The sequence below is a fragment of the Molothrus aeneus genome, chromosome 7 (assembly GCF_037042795.1).
Source record: "Molothrus aeneus isolate 106 chromosome 7, BPBGC_Maene_1.0, whole genome shotgun sequence".
NCBI lineage: Eukaryota > Metazoa > Chordata > Aves > Passeriformes > Icteridae > Molothrus > Molothrus aeneus.
Genome location: NC_089652.1, coordinates 18,759,708 through 18,776,546, shown reverse-complemented (window position 1 = coordinate 18,776,546; position 16,839 = coordinate 18,759,708). Strand labels below are relative to the sequence as shown.

The window sequence follows — 16,839 nt, the reverse complement described above, 5'->3', positions numbered from 1 at the left end:
CTTAACCCATGTCCATCACCAATTACAAAATGGGCAGAATGAAAAAATTAACAAACTGTAGGAAATGTATCTTACCTTTTGTGACCTCAACATCTCTTCTTGTACCTGCTATATTACTGTATATCTTCCTAACAAGATCCATGTTATTCAAAAGGGCATTAAATGCATTGAAAAAGGAGAAGCTGACCTGATGTGATACAGTTCCACCAGCTACCTTTAAAAATTAAATGAAAACAGTTAAACACCTTAAGCACATTTACATCTTATTACAATCACAGAAACACTCATTTGAGCAAATTATGAAAGAATTAAAGATATCTTTCTATTCCTGTAATTTTAAGATATTTTTAATAGAAACATGAGGGGAGAATTATTAAACAGGATACTATTTTTGTGGTAAAGATTGAACACTAGGAAACAATTAGGAAATAATCATATAAGTAGGTTATTGTTGAAGTTATCTGATAGACATATTGAAAGTGCCACCAAGTAATCTTCTGAAAGAGACATGCATGCAAATGCAAACGCCTTTAGATAAAGGCACTAAGTCATTTCTTGCATCACATACATCAATGACCATTTACTTCAAAGTCTAAAGTTAGTAGATACTCTAAATTTTATAGAAGACAGTATGCCTAATGAGTAAGGCAAGGCAAGATTTATAGGTAAGATAGTAAGATAAAAGTTATTACTTTATCTTCTACATAAATTTCATTCTTATGCAATTTTCATACTACATACTTTCAGATTATAACTTGTATGTTATTACTTTACCTACAGATCTTGCCAAACTATCAGGGCTGTAACCATTCTACCTCTAGAATCTAGATACTGATTTTCCAAACTCTGATCTGAAAAAGAAAAGAATGCAAGAGTATATAAAAGGACAAAATTTTAAGTAGTCTCCAGCTCCTGAGATGTCATATATTCAAATATAAAAACTGGATGCTTTTGTCCTAAATAACTTCCATTGGATTTGATGACTTTAAGGTCTTTTCCTATATGGTTCTAAAATTCTATGATTATTTCTGTACCAAGTACTTTGCCCTGCTGCTCTGGTGGAAAGCACAGCAGACTAACTCAAACTGCTTCCAGCAGCATTCACTTTAAACATGCAAACCAGACTGCCGACCTTTTCACTAATGCAGCCAAGGAATGCTGCCATGTTTCACCCTGCCCACTCTATTATGAAGCTGATAATCTGTAGCGCCGAGGCAGTGAGTGAGAAACAGGCAGAAGACAAAGTGGGAGAGAAGCTGTGCCATCTTCAAACATCACAGCTATTAAACACTAAATTCAAGGCATTTTTTGTTAACACTTACTGAAACTAAATTTTCCTCCACAAAGGGAGTTAGCATATGGGAGCGAATGGTAACCATGATCTCATTGAAGTCCAGCCCAGTTATCAGACCACTTTTATTTTTGTCCTTCAATGCAAAGGCTTGTCTTGCATGTTCTGACTGCAGCTCCTAGAATGAATATTCAGAGACAGCAGATTAGAAGCAAATTCTGTAACCCACTGTTCACAAAATGTTCACTTATTTCATATTCTTATGCTGCAACAGGTCTGTGCATGTAGACAATAGTGTAACTACAGTTTAAACTTCAAGGCCAGCTCAACTAAAATAAGAAGTCTGCATACTGATTTAATCCACAGATTCATTCCTCTGTCAAAGAAAAGCCTCAATTCAACTTCCACTAAATGATTTAAGAAATGAACTTCAGATACCCATGTCCTGCCTGCTATCTACTCCTTAATTAAATACTTAAGTGCTAGAAAACCTTCTAATATTGATCTTGAAGACACAAAGTGAGGTGATCTCTTACATATCCAAGATGAAATATGACTGGGCTATTATATACTAACTCACTGGAAAGTACTTGAAAATAAACAGGAGGACAGTGAAAATTATATAATATGGACTTAGATTGCCCCAAACAGCTATCTCCCATAATGTCACAAATGGTCACTCATTTCAGACAATTTAAAACTCCCATACAAACTGTAAAAACCTTCATACAAAGATCACTGTGGTAACCTAACCTCAAGATAATAATGATAGTTGTAAATTCTATGTCCAGAAAAAGTTGTTTCCTTCTATTCAAGCAAACAATAAAGCCCATTCAGCTGTCATTCAGACCTCTAGAAGCCACTAAAAAAATAACCACGTTCTGACAGACAGTAAGAAGAGGGCAAACCATCTAGCTTATATCACCTTTACAGAAATTTCTCAACTCTCATAACCTCATGAACAACATTTTCTAGATCAAGGTACAACAAACCCACTCGATTCAAGTCCCAAACCCCAGAAAATGGTGTTAGACCAAAAGAGAAAAACAATCTTACATAAAAAGAAGGGATAAAAATACCCAAATTGCATTCATACTGAAATTACTGCAACCCTTTTTTTTTTTTAATCATACAATGACAGTAAGAAGCTACTGTATCTTACAGTATCTTGGAAACAAAAACATAAAACAAGAGCAGACATTTATCACTCTGCTCTTGGAAGCAGGTGCAGAGGAGGGCCATAAAAATGAGAGAGGACTGGAGCACCTCCACTATGAAAAAAGGCTCAGAGCTGGGGCTATTTGGCCTGGAGAGGAAAAGAAAACAGCAGGCTCCTGGGAGACCTTACTGCAGCATTTCAGTACTTATGGGGGGCTTATCAGAAAGATGGTGACAGACTTTTTAGTAGGGCCTGCTGTGACAGGACAAGGAGTAATGATTCCAAACTAAACAAGGATGGTAAAGCACTGGAACAGGTTACCCAGGGAGGTTGCAGATGTTTCATCCCTAAAAACACTCAAGCTCAGATTGAACAGAGCTCTGAGCAACCTCAACTAGTTGAAGACATCCCTGCAGATTGCAAGGGGATTGGAATAGATGACCTTTAAAAGTCCCTTACAACCCAAAATATTCTGTGATCCTATGAGATATTTTTATTTTCAGCAATAATTACAGATTATGTCAAAGCACATCTATCACTCCTTACTTTTAAGACAATACACACAAAACTTTTCTTGCATCAAAGGCAGCTCCAGAAGTACAAAACCTATTTTTCTTCCCATCTACTAGACAGGCAATTTTAAGTTATATCACAAGGTGGTAATTGTATGTTAATTTATGGAATTCAGTGCAATTATTAGCAACTCTGTGAACTTCCTTTCCATGAATTACAATGTAAATTTCTCCTAATTTGCTCTTTTTCCATCCTTTATAGATGACATTTTCCTTTCCTTCCTTCTAGTATAATGTTCAGTTCATAATATGCTTTAACTATAACTTTTTGGCATAGCACAAAGTGCAGTTCAACAAGTGAAATTCTTTAAAGCCCAGTCCCTAAAGGGTAGTTCAGCAACATCACAGGAAATCAGATTTTACCTCCTGCAAGCTGGCTGCATTTAAGACCAAACTCCCAGTATGTGTGTGGTTGCATGCATGCCAGTGAGAGAAAAAAAGTGGTAAGTATTAGAATGTTTATAAAAATAAAGAAATGGTACAGAACTTAAAACCCCTATAGAGTAGTTTTAATGGTCAATAATAACTGGCTATATTCAGAATGCTAACTTTCTCTGGCAGAGTTTAGTTTTGCTATTGAATTCCTATGACAGAAAAAGCAGACCCTCCACCCAGTTTAACAACAATCAGTAAAATAGTTATTTTCATAAACAGTATGTTTTGTCCCATTCTTTTAAAGGATGGTATTCAAGTTATGAATACACACTGCTTACAAAACCAGTATGGAGAAATAACAGTTCATCATTAGCTGTCAGGATTAGTATCAGATAAGGATTATCACTACCAGCATAAACTCACAATTTATAATGGTATTAGCGTATTACTAAAAGTTAAATGAATTTCAGTTCCAGATTTGGAACAGGGTTAATAACTGACCTGAAGAAACTGAGTGAACTCTGAATAGTTAAGATGCTTCTTCCTGTTATGTCCAAAATGCAGTCGAATAAACTCACAGTCCCAGTTGAACGGGATTTGAAGATGAATAAGAGTTTGTTCAAATATTTCTTTGACATTTGCTTTGGGGAGGGAAAAACAACAGGTGAGCCTTTGGGTACAGTAAATCTACAAACATTCCAGGAGGAATACAAAAAAATTATGATTTCAGCAGCTGTTTAAGAAGTGTTTTAGCTTGTTAAAAATAATTTCTAACCAAACATTTACAGACCTGTAAAAGAACACATTTGAGACACAAATGCTACTTTTTGTATTATTGCATAAAACCATGGAGTGCATGTTTTATTTAGTTTTAATTAAGAAGCAATTTCCCTCATACATGACAAATAAAAGCGATTTTGCATTCTGATATTAAAATCAATAGTAGTTCTCTGTCTCTGCCAGGAGTCAAATTAAGCCCTTTATCAAGAGCACAAATACCTGCACTACAATCTCAGGCAATATTTGTCATACTAAGTATGGTTTGATTGAAACTTGATTATTACAATCACACTGTCTGAATATGGCTATTGAAGATAGGTATAAGAAATGACATCTAAAACATATCATTAACTCAGCAGAAAGCACGTTATTAGATGCTTTTGATAAGGCCTTAGCACAAAAATCAAATCCTATAAAACATAATTGGTAGTCTCAGTTATTAAAATGTTTTAAGATAAGTGAAGATAGAGATGTCCTCCTTTAAATGAAGTAAAGAAAAAACCTGCCATTTCAGATGGAATTCTCCACATGGATACTGTACAACTGAAATCTCAATGCTAAACATATTATCTGAATTCAGGCAAAAACCTCATCTGAAAAACAGCATGCATTATTCATACATAGCATTGCCATGCTGCAAAACAAGCCTGTTTTTTGTGTAGATTATCAAACACATTAACTGTACAACAGGACATCTACCCATAACACATGAACACTTTTCAAAATTTCCCTCACAGTACCTGAAATGGTTTATCAGCCTAGAATCTGTTAACAGCAAAATAAAACATGGCACAGTTAAAATTTAAAACAAAATACAAAATATTCTAGCTGATAACGCACCTTTAATACGTTTAAACAGTTCTGCAAGGCAGAATGCAGTAAGAACCTTAATTATCATTTGATAAATCTATCAAGACCTATTTACTTGAAGTAAATGTATTGCTTCCTCTATGCTAAAGGACTACTTGATTCATTCATAGTTTCAATTCTGTAGTCTATTAGTAGTTCTAGAGCAGATCTAGGAAATCCACTACATGTTTTTATCTTTTCAGTGAGAAAAGGAAAGGAAATGTCCAGAATACATGTCTCTAAAGAGGTACAAAGTCAAGACTCCTCAGATAGATCACCTCCTTCACAGTTAGACTGAGATTACATATTCTCAGGGCAGACTATGGCTAGTGATTAACCATTCCATATAGGTCAAACACAAGAGTCAAAATGCTACAGTTTAAACCAGCTTCCACTGCCAGGTAGGCTAAAGTACTTGTTAGAGTCAACAAAAAACCTAAAAAAACCTATTCTGACTATTTCTAACTGTCTACTCATACCTACTCACCAGTACCAATGTGTAAGGTGAAGGTTAAGAAAAAAAGAAAGCAAGCACTAAATACATAGTGCTAAATTATTTTATTTTGCCATACTTCCTCTGAAAGTTCTGTTTGCAGTAGATTTATTCATCACAGTTGCAGATCAAGGAATCAAGGTATGCACATTTAAATTCCCCACTTACCACTAATTCACTGCAGCTTCTGGCCAAGCTAGAGTCTCCATGTACTACAAACACAAACAGGTCAGTGCAGCTCATTATGGAGCTTGAAAAATGGCAATGAACTGTGAACAGAGCAGAAGACAGGCAGGCTTCACTGGCTCTATTGGCTCAGCTACCAATGCACAAACAGGGTGTTAACTGGCTGCTACTTACGTGGATGTAAACCTGACTCACACACACTGTGCTCCCCCAATGGAAACTTAGAAAACGTGCTGAAGCAGCCAGAAAATTTAAATCTTATTTTCACTTGTTTACAATAATTGCTTCTCTTAACCTTAGAGAAAGGTAAAAAAAACCTCATTTTTTCCTTTAAAAATTTTATTTTCTTATTCATTCATGTTCACTGAGATGGATTTTTCACTTGTTTTTAGGGAACTTAAGCCCCTGGTGTTTTCATAACTTTCAAGCATTTAACTGTATAGTACTTAAAAAAACAAGAATCTATTTCCTACACTCAATTTTTTTCTTCATAAAAACATTTACAACTACTCATCAAAATATCTGAAGACGCATCAGCATATAAAAATAATAGCTAAATTAATTAATAAATTTATATTCAATACTTGAGTGTATTGATACTTGATGAATTCCAGAAATGGCTAACTAGCTTTAATAAACAGTATCCAAACTAGCTTGCTGCCTCTCTGAAAACTGAGGTGCCTTACCCGTTTCTCTTTTCCAGACAATTTCTCACACTCAGTATATTCTGCTTGTATTACAATAGTCTGGGTTTGAAGATAGGCTCTAGTATATAATGCTTAACTACTTCCATGTTGGCTTGGTTTATGAAACACTTGGGGTACAGAGGCACAACTGTGCACTTGTTCTGAAAAACCACTGAGCCACAGAATGGCTTAAGATGGAATGAACCTTAAAGATCTCGTTGCAGCCCCTCTGACACAGGCAGGGTCACCTTCCACTAGAGCGGGTTGCTCAGAACTCCATCCAACCTGACCTTGAGCACCTCCAGGGATGGGGCACGCACAACTTCTCTGGGAAACCTGTGCCAGTGCCTCACCACCCCCACAGCAAAGTAACTGACCCAGTTAAACCCATGGAAACATTAAATACCATTTACCAAAGCCACCTGAGATTCTCAAACACCTCCTGTTAGGTGCTAAAATTTACTATGTCTACCCAAGAGCAGGGGTGCTTTCTTCACAACTTATCAACAGTACCTTTATAATCCAATTCTGCAGACTCTTCTTTTACATTAATGGAAATAGCCATCACCACAGCTAACAACTTGTGTGATGAGAGCAAACAGCCAATCACATTGCAGAAATTATACACAATGTGATCATCACCTACACTTTCACCACTCTGAATTATCAACAAATGCCCAATTTCTGATTTTTTTTTTTCACAGTAGAAGCAAAGCCCTGACAACAAAGAAAACAGGCAACATTAATGTACAGATGCTGGCTTTGCTGTTTTTTGGTTTTTTTTAATCTTCCTCAGTCAAAACCTAGTAATGCTTCTAAATTAAGATAAACTACAAGTGTTTCAAATTTCCAATGGAGCTGTTCTGCAGGGGGCAAACAGCAAATTATTTTTCAAGCCTTTCATTTTAGTAGGACATTTTACAGAACGCATTCATTGTCCCTGTCAATACATGTTGCTCATTTACTAATGTCTTCTACTCTTTGCTCACCTTTCTGTAGTGAAATTCTTTCCTACTGAGCTGATAACTTTCTTTCCAGGCTTACAGTAATGCATTTTCCTCTCAGATAGGCATACAAGTCAGCAGCCTGATGACATACTCAACTTACCATCAGCCCCAGGAACAATAAACCTACTACTCTACTGTACTAGTACATTACCTCCAAGGCGACACACATTCTCACAAGATTGCTTCAGAATTTCCCCACCCAATCATTTTAAACAAATTATAGATGCTTGGAGCAGCTATCTGCAGGCAGCACACACATGACTGGCTCAACTTCCATCAAACACTGTTACCTATCAGGCTCAGAAAAACAGTACAGAACCCCAAAGATCCTAGGCAATAATCAATTTCATATAAGGAGGAAGAATACTTTAAATTATAAACACTATGCGGTCTCGTTGGTGGCCCATTGTGGGGATGAGCTCCATACTCCCAGTAAACCTTGCAGCAGTACCTATTATTTATTTTGACTTATCAGCTCCCCAAGAAGCATAGTGGAAAGCTCATACAATTCTAGTGCCATCAACCTGTTAACAGAGTTTGCCATTCCCTCATACCAGTGAGAAAAAGCAATCACACTTCTTAGGGACAAAAAAATATAAAAGTGTTAAGTTCTAAGCAGCAGCATAAATATGGTAAAGATTTGTTGTTTAACAGGGTTGTTTTGGTCACTACTGTCTGCTCAGTAATCTATTGTCCAATTTGTGCATATTTCATGCCTAATGTACATAATAAATTTTAACATTTATATGTTGCTGTTGTTCATTATTTCTGCTATCAGCATATTTTCACTTTGAGGAATTAATTAAGGAGCCACAGTTCAGGGCAGAAAGACATTTTTGTAGCATCTGATGCAGGAGAAGCTTATTAAAGTAATCCAAATGTAATACAATAATTACTTTAATGTGAGAAAACTTAACTAGAAATAGTTACATTTTATTTCTACTCTTATTTTAAAAGGATTAGATTCCATTGAAAGATGAATGACAGCCATAATAAAAAGCTGTCAATACATATAATCTTAAAATGAAATTCTCCTTTTCTGTTCCCTCTTGTTAACCATGGTTTTGAAAAAAAATTAGTAGTAGTAGCAGTAAGAGGGGTTCCCATTCTGCATTGCTCACAAGCATTCAAAACTGTAGTTTAAGCCTGAAAAAAAATCATACAACAAGAAACAAAAGGAAAAACAAAGTCCTAACTGTGATGTTTCCAACATTATCTGCATGTGTCAAGCAAAAGACACTTTGAAAACAGACAACTAACTAACTAGTAGAACTAGTAGTTAGAGGCAACTAACTAACTAGTAGAACAGGAAGCCAAAAAAATAGCAGCTCATTTATAGCACATGATGAAAACATGGATTTTTCATATCCTTACGTGTGTAGTCATGTGATCATAAGTATTTTTCTGTTTATTTAAAAATGTATTTCCAGTCTTTATGGTTGCCAGTAATATTTTTGAAAGCAAAACTTTTAAGTTTAAATCCAAATACTAGCATTTTCAACCCAAAAAGCTGCCCTTTTAGAAATGAAGGAGTGAGTACTAGAAGTGATCCCTGGTCCCTGAGAAATAATAATCATATGCAAAGCACGAAGATGTATTCAACTCCTTTCTCTTGCTCATCTTCTTCCAGTGTTCTCAAACTCTATGTCCTGATTAAGGGCAACCTGAACTTTCCCAGATTAAAACTTGTCTAAGTAACAGACTGGGCAAAACTTCAGTATCCCTTGATACTCAAATTCTGAAACTATCAAATTGCTGTTTATTATTTCAGTTCACCGATACTGTACTATTTTCACATAGTTGCATTATAAGGCATCTGCTCGCCTTCCTCCCCCCAATGCCTTTGAAGAAGATGCTGTTATACTTGGCAAAATATCTGTAATTAGATTTTGAGTGCAGGATGTTTTTAAAAGGCTTAAATACAGTTCCATAAATATTTTCCAATTATCTCCAAAATAATTCTGAATACAGAAGACTCACAAACACATTTTAGCTCTATCCTTCTATCCATACCAGCTTGTGTATTTAACTGAAAAAGCATCTCTGAAACTCTCCAGTTTATCAGAGAATGGCTTTCTTTGTGGTAACTCTACAAGGAAGAACAGCTGGAAAATGCCTTGAAATTGTATATTCCAATTAAAAGTGATGCAGTCCAGACCATTGTATGGTGTGCCAGAGAGATAAACTACAAAGAATCCTTTTACTTTCAATTAGACAATGTATTTTTCAGAGAAGTTTGGCAGATAATCACAGACTTCACCTTTTAAACACAGTAAAGATTATCTGCTTCAACATCAGAAAAAAAACAAATAGCTTGAGCAGATTTAATATTCAGGTTTGTTTTAACCTGAATTCAGGTCAGAAGATCTGAACAGAATATAAATAAAAATAATATTCCTTAGTAAAATAGTATTAATTTTATGGAGTTTTTTTGAATATTTCACTCATGTTAAGTAGCACAGTCAATACATGCCATAATCAAAGGAGCAAAGCGCTTGTCAGTCTTCTATGGCTACAGACAGCAACCTGAAAAAAAATCATTTGTCTTCATCAGCTTTAGCTGTTAGCATTTAATTATTTTATGGATAATGCAGTATTGTAAGGGCTCAGCAGCAACACATTTTGCATAAAATATTCACCTAGGAAGCATTCATGAAGATGTAGAAATTCATGCTTTTTCTCTATTTCTCCATGATTAAAAACTTGTTTAAACTACACTGTCACTTGTATCAATGGGTTACTAAAACAGTCATTTTACTGCTTTTTATTCACCAAGTTGACAGCAAGTCCAGTGCAGCTGAACCATGCAGAGAGTACTGAGCATGCTGTGCAGTTTGCTCAGGTAAAGTAGGTTCAGTTTCATGTCCTTGCACTGGACCTAGTTTACAAATGTTGCAGAGTACCAACTACACGTTTATGGCAGTCATTCATACAGGATTTCTGGATGTCCAAAGCTCCTGGAAAAGTGTCCCAAAGCAGTAAGAAAACAGTAGATGACATTAAAGTGATAGAAGGCTTCATGTTTCAATATATGATATGGCAGACAAAGACATTGATTAACTCAGCGTAAAAGTATTTCTACAAAATAGCTTTTAAAGTCTTCTTCTAAGACAGTTCTTCTGTGACACAATTAATAATTTAATCACTGGAGAGTTGGAAGCTAAGTATTTTAAGAGACAAGTAGCAGACTGAGGCTCAAGAGGACTGTAAAATGCTGAAGTGCTTGAGAATGGTTCAAAATCATGTCAGTAAATAAATCCTACACAGAAGCGAACTCAACTAGAGCAGCTTGCTTCTGAAAACAGAGGCAGCTCTAAAATTCAACAAGCCTACTTAACTTCTCCCAGATCACTGAAAATTTGAGTAGATGAGAGTATTTTCTGAGAGCATGTTATCTCACACAAGGTCAGTTTTGATTCTAGTAACTGGTCTAACAGACCCAAGTTGATTCTGTCCCTTGCTGCTTTGGATGCCCAGTGCAGAAAAACCTCAGTAAATCCATGTTGCTCCTGGCAAGACTTAGTGTTTGAGACAGCTTTGGCATCAATGCACTCACATCCACAGAGCATTTCATATGAGCTAGAAAATCTTGACTTGTGTTTGCTGTCACAACCAACTCGGTTCACCTGCAGACTGGGTACATATACAGTCTATAAAAGACCTGACTTGTCTGAGAGTGAGTCTCACACCAATTATTGGTTGAACTTACTCCATTTCAGCATATTTCCAATAATTTACTAAAACCTTCAACTTTAAAACTTTTGTTTCTATAGTGTCCTGTTTTTACATGAAACTAAACTGTGCCTTTCTGTTTAGGTGGTATGAAAATGAAAGGGTGCAGGTCTCATCTATAAAACTGCCATAAGACTGACTTGGAAATTGACTGCAGGGTTACCATATTCTGAAGATGTCACAGATCATCATTCACATTTTTCACAGCTGTATTAATATGTATGATACATGTATGAAGTAAAAGTAAGTATCCCTTGTTACAAGCAAACAAACAAAGACAAAAAAGCAGCAGTAAATGTGGGAACCGCAGCACAAAAAATGTCATCTTACCATATGTCATCTTACTAACATAATGTTAAATATAGTAATAATTGCAATATAATTAATTTTGTAAAAAATATCCAAGAAACCAATAGTAAATTTAAAATTCCCTCAAGAATTTTCCTTTCAAGATTTATCAGCCTTACAAAAAAATCAGCAAGGAAGATAAAGTAAATTGGTGTTTTTTTCTGTTTACAATTTCTTGTTTGTGTTTTCTTTTAGATTTTAACTATATAAAAATATCAATTCTCAGTGTAACTGAGGAATTTGTATACAATCTGAAATAGCTTATGTTCAATTATGGAATCAGATATTTCAAGTGTTCTCATGAGAGCTACAAGTTCACACCCCCATTTTGTAAGATTATTAAATAAACCATCGTTAACATGGTCACACTGATTGTAGTAGTTTGTCCAATTCCTAATGACTGCATTTACAAACTTCACCTTTATTTAAATTCTAAAACATATTCTTTTCAAGATGTTGTGCATCCGAACTGCTTAGTATCTGACTCTTCAGTTAATGATGTAATTTAATAGGCACCATAAGTCAAACAATTTGTTTCCATAAAAAGACCTTTGCTTTTTTTTCCCAACAAGGTACAGCAATTTTCATAATAATGAAATAGTACAAACAGCAAGTGGTTACAAATCCAAGCATAGTTTGCATTTTCTTTATTGAGTGCTTTATTCTTTTGGATAGAAATAACATTTAATTCTCATTCCATTTTATTAAAATTCTTACCATTGATTGATCTAATTTTCATAAACACGAAGTTTTAAAAATAAAGCCTAGTCCTCCTTAAACTGCAATGTTAATAACAGCTATTTAGCAAATCACAAAGCAGTATAGCCTCAAGACTTTGGTCTAACTACTAACTTACGTGATTAGGTAACAAAACCAAAGACCAGATTTTCTTCCTAATTTTGCAAATATATAATTGAGTTGTAAGTTACACTCGTAACATTAAAGTAAGATTTGCTCCTCAAGAAAATGAACAGTAAATCAAATTTTTAGAGCTCCTTAATTTCTATATTGAGCTCTTACTGTATGAAATGACAATTATTCAGAAACATGTGAAGATCCAGAACATATCTTAAAACTCCCTCAAGGTTGAAGGAGTTTGAAGCCCAGGATACAGAATTTTACTTAGGATGACAATGAACATTACTGTATTTACTACTTCAGGAAAATGAAAAATCTTGATTCAAGAAGACAGAGAAAAACATATTTTGTCTCTGTGTACTTCTTTGGCTTGAACTGAGAGAGGAAAAAAAAGTTCTATTCATGCAGAGTCTTAGAAAAACAGTACAGTACTGCACAAAATGCATCTTTTATGCACCTGTGGTCATGAACCACTATTATGATAGACACTATTATAATCAGTTTCTTAAAACTGTTTTTCTTTTAGATATTCTTACCAAATGTTACTTCTCCACTGCCATTCCTGTCAAATAACTGAAAAGCAACAATGAATATTGCATCTGGAGTACACAAAACAGATTCAAATGCCAAAAATTCTTGGAAGGAAATTAACCTAGAAAGGAAAACAGAAAAGTTATAAAGATTTTTTAAATTGTTCATAATACCAATATAATCTACATTTGATACTCTAGAAAACAGTGTAATCCAAATATTAAATAAAATTTAAATAAATTAAATAAAGATAATTAACAGTCTAGAGACTGAAAAGTATGCTATATTTAAGTAGTTAACATTTATGCAACTTAGTTTCTTCCTCTATGAAGCAAGTGAATTCTCCTGGAACACCTACAAGTTATTACTTTTTATTTATAAATGTAACCAGCACCTGAAAATTAAGACATAAAAACACCACAAAAATCCTAACAACATGAAATTTACAGGTCTGTCATTCTAATGCTACATATATATTTCCACTGAGAAAAGATACTGCAATGCAAGTACAGGAATAAACCATAAAACATACATTTTCTTAAAACAAAACATAACATTCATAAAAAACAATCAGGTTCAGAAAAATTTACACTTTACTATGCATATGGAAAAAATACTACACTCCAAAAATAACATGAACCACCAAGCCATGAACTCAGGGCCAAACTTAAAACATCTGGGCTCAAGGACAGACAGGACAAGGCAGGGAAGGATCTGAGTGTCACAGCAGTTCACAGGATTCTGAGCTGTGTGTGCAAGACAGCCACTGTGCACAACTCAGGCTGCACACATAAATCCAGGTCCTTGTGGTCACCACAGACAAACTCAGACTTGAATGTATGCACAGATACCTTATTAGGATAAGAAACTTTTCTAGAGGAACTCTGCTTATTCTGACTAACACAAAAAACCCCTTCAGAAGGCATCCTAATGCTGCATGTATGAACTGCTGCAGAAAAATAAACATGAAGCTAAGCATAGAAAAATTTATATAATTGATCTCAACTTAGCACTCATCATATGAGATCATTTGCTCATAGTGTTTACTTCAAACACTACTGCTTACTGCTAAAGAGACAAGTACAAAGTCTGCTCCCCACAGGAAAAAAAGAGAGAAGAAAAATCACAATATTCACACTATTCATTACTATATCTAGTCTTTCTCTGTCTAAGTACACATGAAGCAGAATTGAGATACTTTAAAAAGGTTAAATATGCCAACATTCTTGTATATATGCACGGCACACGAAAGACAGGAAGAATACAAAATTATCGCATTTACTACATTTTTGCCAGAAAAATCAGAGATATGAGAATGGCTCTTCGCATGCAAAGTCAATTTCATCCAAAGGATAATCTTGATAAATAAAGGGTTAGTATCAAAGAAACAAATGTTCCTTTAAAATAATTGTAAATACTATCATTTCAAAATGTATCTCACACACATGCATAAAGCTGACACACAAATTAACTCTTAACCAGGAAGCTTTAGAACTGACAAAATCAAGTGCTGATCTCTGTAGAATGCACTCACAGAAGCCTGAACCTGAAAGAAGACATCTTTAGCAGTGTCCCTGTAACAGTGCCTACAGCAAGAGGAGATAGGCACCTTCAATTTCCATCCCACATATTCAACCTGCAATGCCTAAGAGCAGGGATAGCCTCTGTGATCCTCCATTAGCCACCAGGGCAGAGATAACAGGAGCTGGATTAAACAGCATGATGAAGCTTCCCACCCAATCACTAGTCAAGTATTATGCAGTGAACCCACTGCATTACAGAGTCCATAACAATATCAAATCACTCACCTTTCGTTTGATTTGTAACATTTAAAAAAAATCTTTTCCTCTGAGCTCTTCTGTACTTCTACCCTTCAAAAGCACACAAAGTAACCCTTGTGCTTGCAATTCTTCTCTTCCCTTTTTTCTACAAGTCTTTCCTAATTTTTCCCCATACAACACAGCTTTTTAGACATTATGTATAGCTCTGTTATGACTCTTCATTAGGTGAAATACCAACTTTTTCTTGGGGACTTCATTTACGAACACATTTCCAGATTTAAGAATGATATACTGATATAAACAGTATCCAGAAACAAGTAGTTAAAATGAAGAATTTTGAATTACTACTGTGAAACTCTGTAGGTCTGAAGAGGGATCAAAATATTTTAGCTGGTTTTAGCACATATATATGTGTATGTATATTCTTCAGAGAGGGTATTTATCCTATCCTAAAACCAGTGCCTGCAGTCTGGAGATACAGGAGTGCTTTCAGCATCAGTGAAATCCTATTGTACTAAATAGATAATAGGCAAGTTTAAAGCAAATTCTAATTTAGAGGATGTCACATAGATTTCTAAGAACATGCACTTGTAACAATGAGGAATAAACATTTTGGAAATGAACAGTCAGCTGTTTTAAGAACTACCTTAATGAGCTCCACTAAAGCAAACCAGTTTTGTACAGTGCTCTGGAACAGTTAAGTAAGGATCAAGTTACCATGAGAAAAAAAGTAAAACAACTTTTTTTTAAACGCATGCCTACAGAGAGCCAGTTCCAAAATGTGTTGTTTCTGTAAAGTGCCAAACTTAAACCTAAAAGAAATAAAAAAATATTAACAATGGAAGCAACCACCATCAACACTCTTGAGTATTTATTTCAAGGGCAAGCAAGGCTAAGAGAATACGATAGCAGATATAGGAATGAAATTTTGTAACAGAACCCAAAGCTTCTCAATGACTTGCTGCATGACATTGGGCTGTCATTTAATGTAAAAGTATATATACAGAACAGGACTACAGCTATGTCCTTGGACTTCATAAAGTCAGTCCTTAGAAAGATGCAATGCATCCCAGAATTCGGTTTAAGACTACAATAACTATCAATGCTATTAGAGTCTGGATTTCGATCTATTATAGCTCATTACAAATGAAAGAATGTGGATGTAAAAAAACCTGATGTTGATAATGGGGCTCTAACAAATTCTTCACATTAAATATAGATTGAATATAGATTAAAACCTTTAGAAAAAAAGTTTCAGACAAGTATTCAAACAGATAAAAATTTTACACTTTGAACTATATAGCAGTGCAAAATAAAAATCCCACTCTTCCCATAAAGAAGGTGGCAAAGCACACTTACCCATGCTTGATTATCTCACTTAAATACTACCCAGATATTTTTTAAAGCAATAAACAAAAACAACAAAAAAAATTTATTTACAGGGAAAGTAACAAAAAAGTTCTGTTCTAGCATTAAAACAAACTGATTTCCTACTGTAAGAAAGACCCTGAAAGACATTTTCTGAAGAACTGCACACCACAAAAGATAACCAACAGCTTTCAGAGAAACAATATGCTAAGCATGTTGGTTTACTTTATCAATTAAACTATTTTGAACAGATACATACAAAATTACCTTTTCAATCCATAATAAAACAAGAAACTGAAGCCATATATTGGAAACAGAGACAGGTTACTAATATTTATCTAATATATGTATAATCAAAGATATCATCAAAGTGCTGCAGCCTTATGAAAAGAAAAATCATGAAGCATTACATCAAACAGGAAATCCTATTTTTGTCATTTAGGGTAAGAAGTATTCAGCACATACAATTTCATTTCCATTGCACAGATACCGTGCAAGCTGCTCAGGATACTAAGCAAACTAATAAAACGTTCTATAGCAGAATGCATGAAAACAAAATTTAAGTAACCAAGGAAGTGAAGGAGCTTTCAATTTAAAATAAGTTATATTTACATATTTACAAATGTATTGTCTACTATTTTAATGGGATTTTCTTCTCAACAAAATAACCATTCATTTCTGCATTCCTGACCTCTTCTCTGATCCGTCTTAACCTTCTAACTTCACGTTAACAATGTCTGGGCCTCCTACTACAGTCCAAGGCCAAAACCAGAATATACACAGCAAAAGAAAAGGCTCCTTGGAAGACAAATGAGTTAGAGGG

The 16,839-nt window shown here is 34.8% G+C and overlaps 1 protein-coding gene across 1 annotated transcript in view; it reads right to left on the bottom strand.

Annotated features, from left to right (window-relative positions):
- The window catches only part of SLC25A12 (solute carrier family 25 member 12), a 45,049-nt gene that overhangs the window by 23,106 nt on the left and 5,104 nt on the right, over positions 1–16,839 (bottom strand). Inside the window, exons 4-7 of the mRNA XM_066553992.1 lie at positions 12,873–12,988; positions 3,899–4,038; positions 1,323–1,469; positions 76–214 (exon numbers count right to left, since the gene is read on the bottom strand). Coding sequence (XP_066410089.1) covers positions 76–214; positions 1,323–1,469; positions 3,899–4,038; positions 12,873–12,988 — 542 coding nt within the window. The remainder of the gene's footprint in view (positions 1–75; positions 215–1,322; positions 1,470–3,898; positions 4,039–12,872; positions 12,989–16,839) is intronic.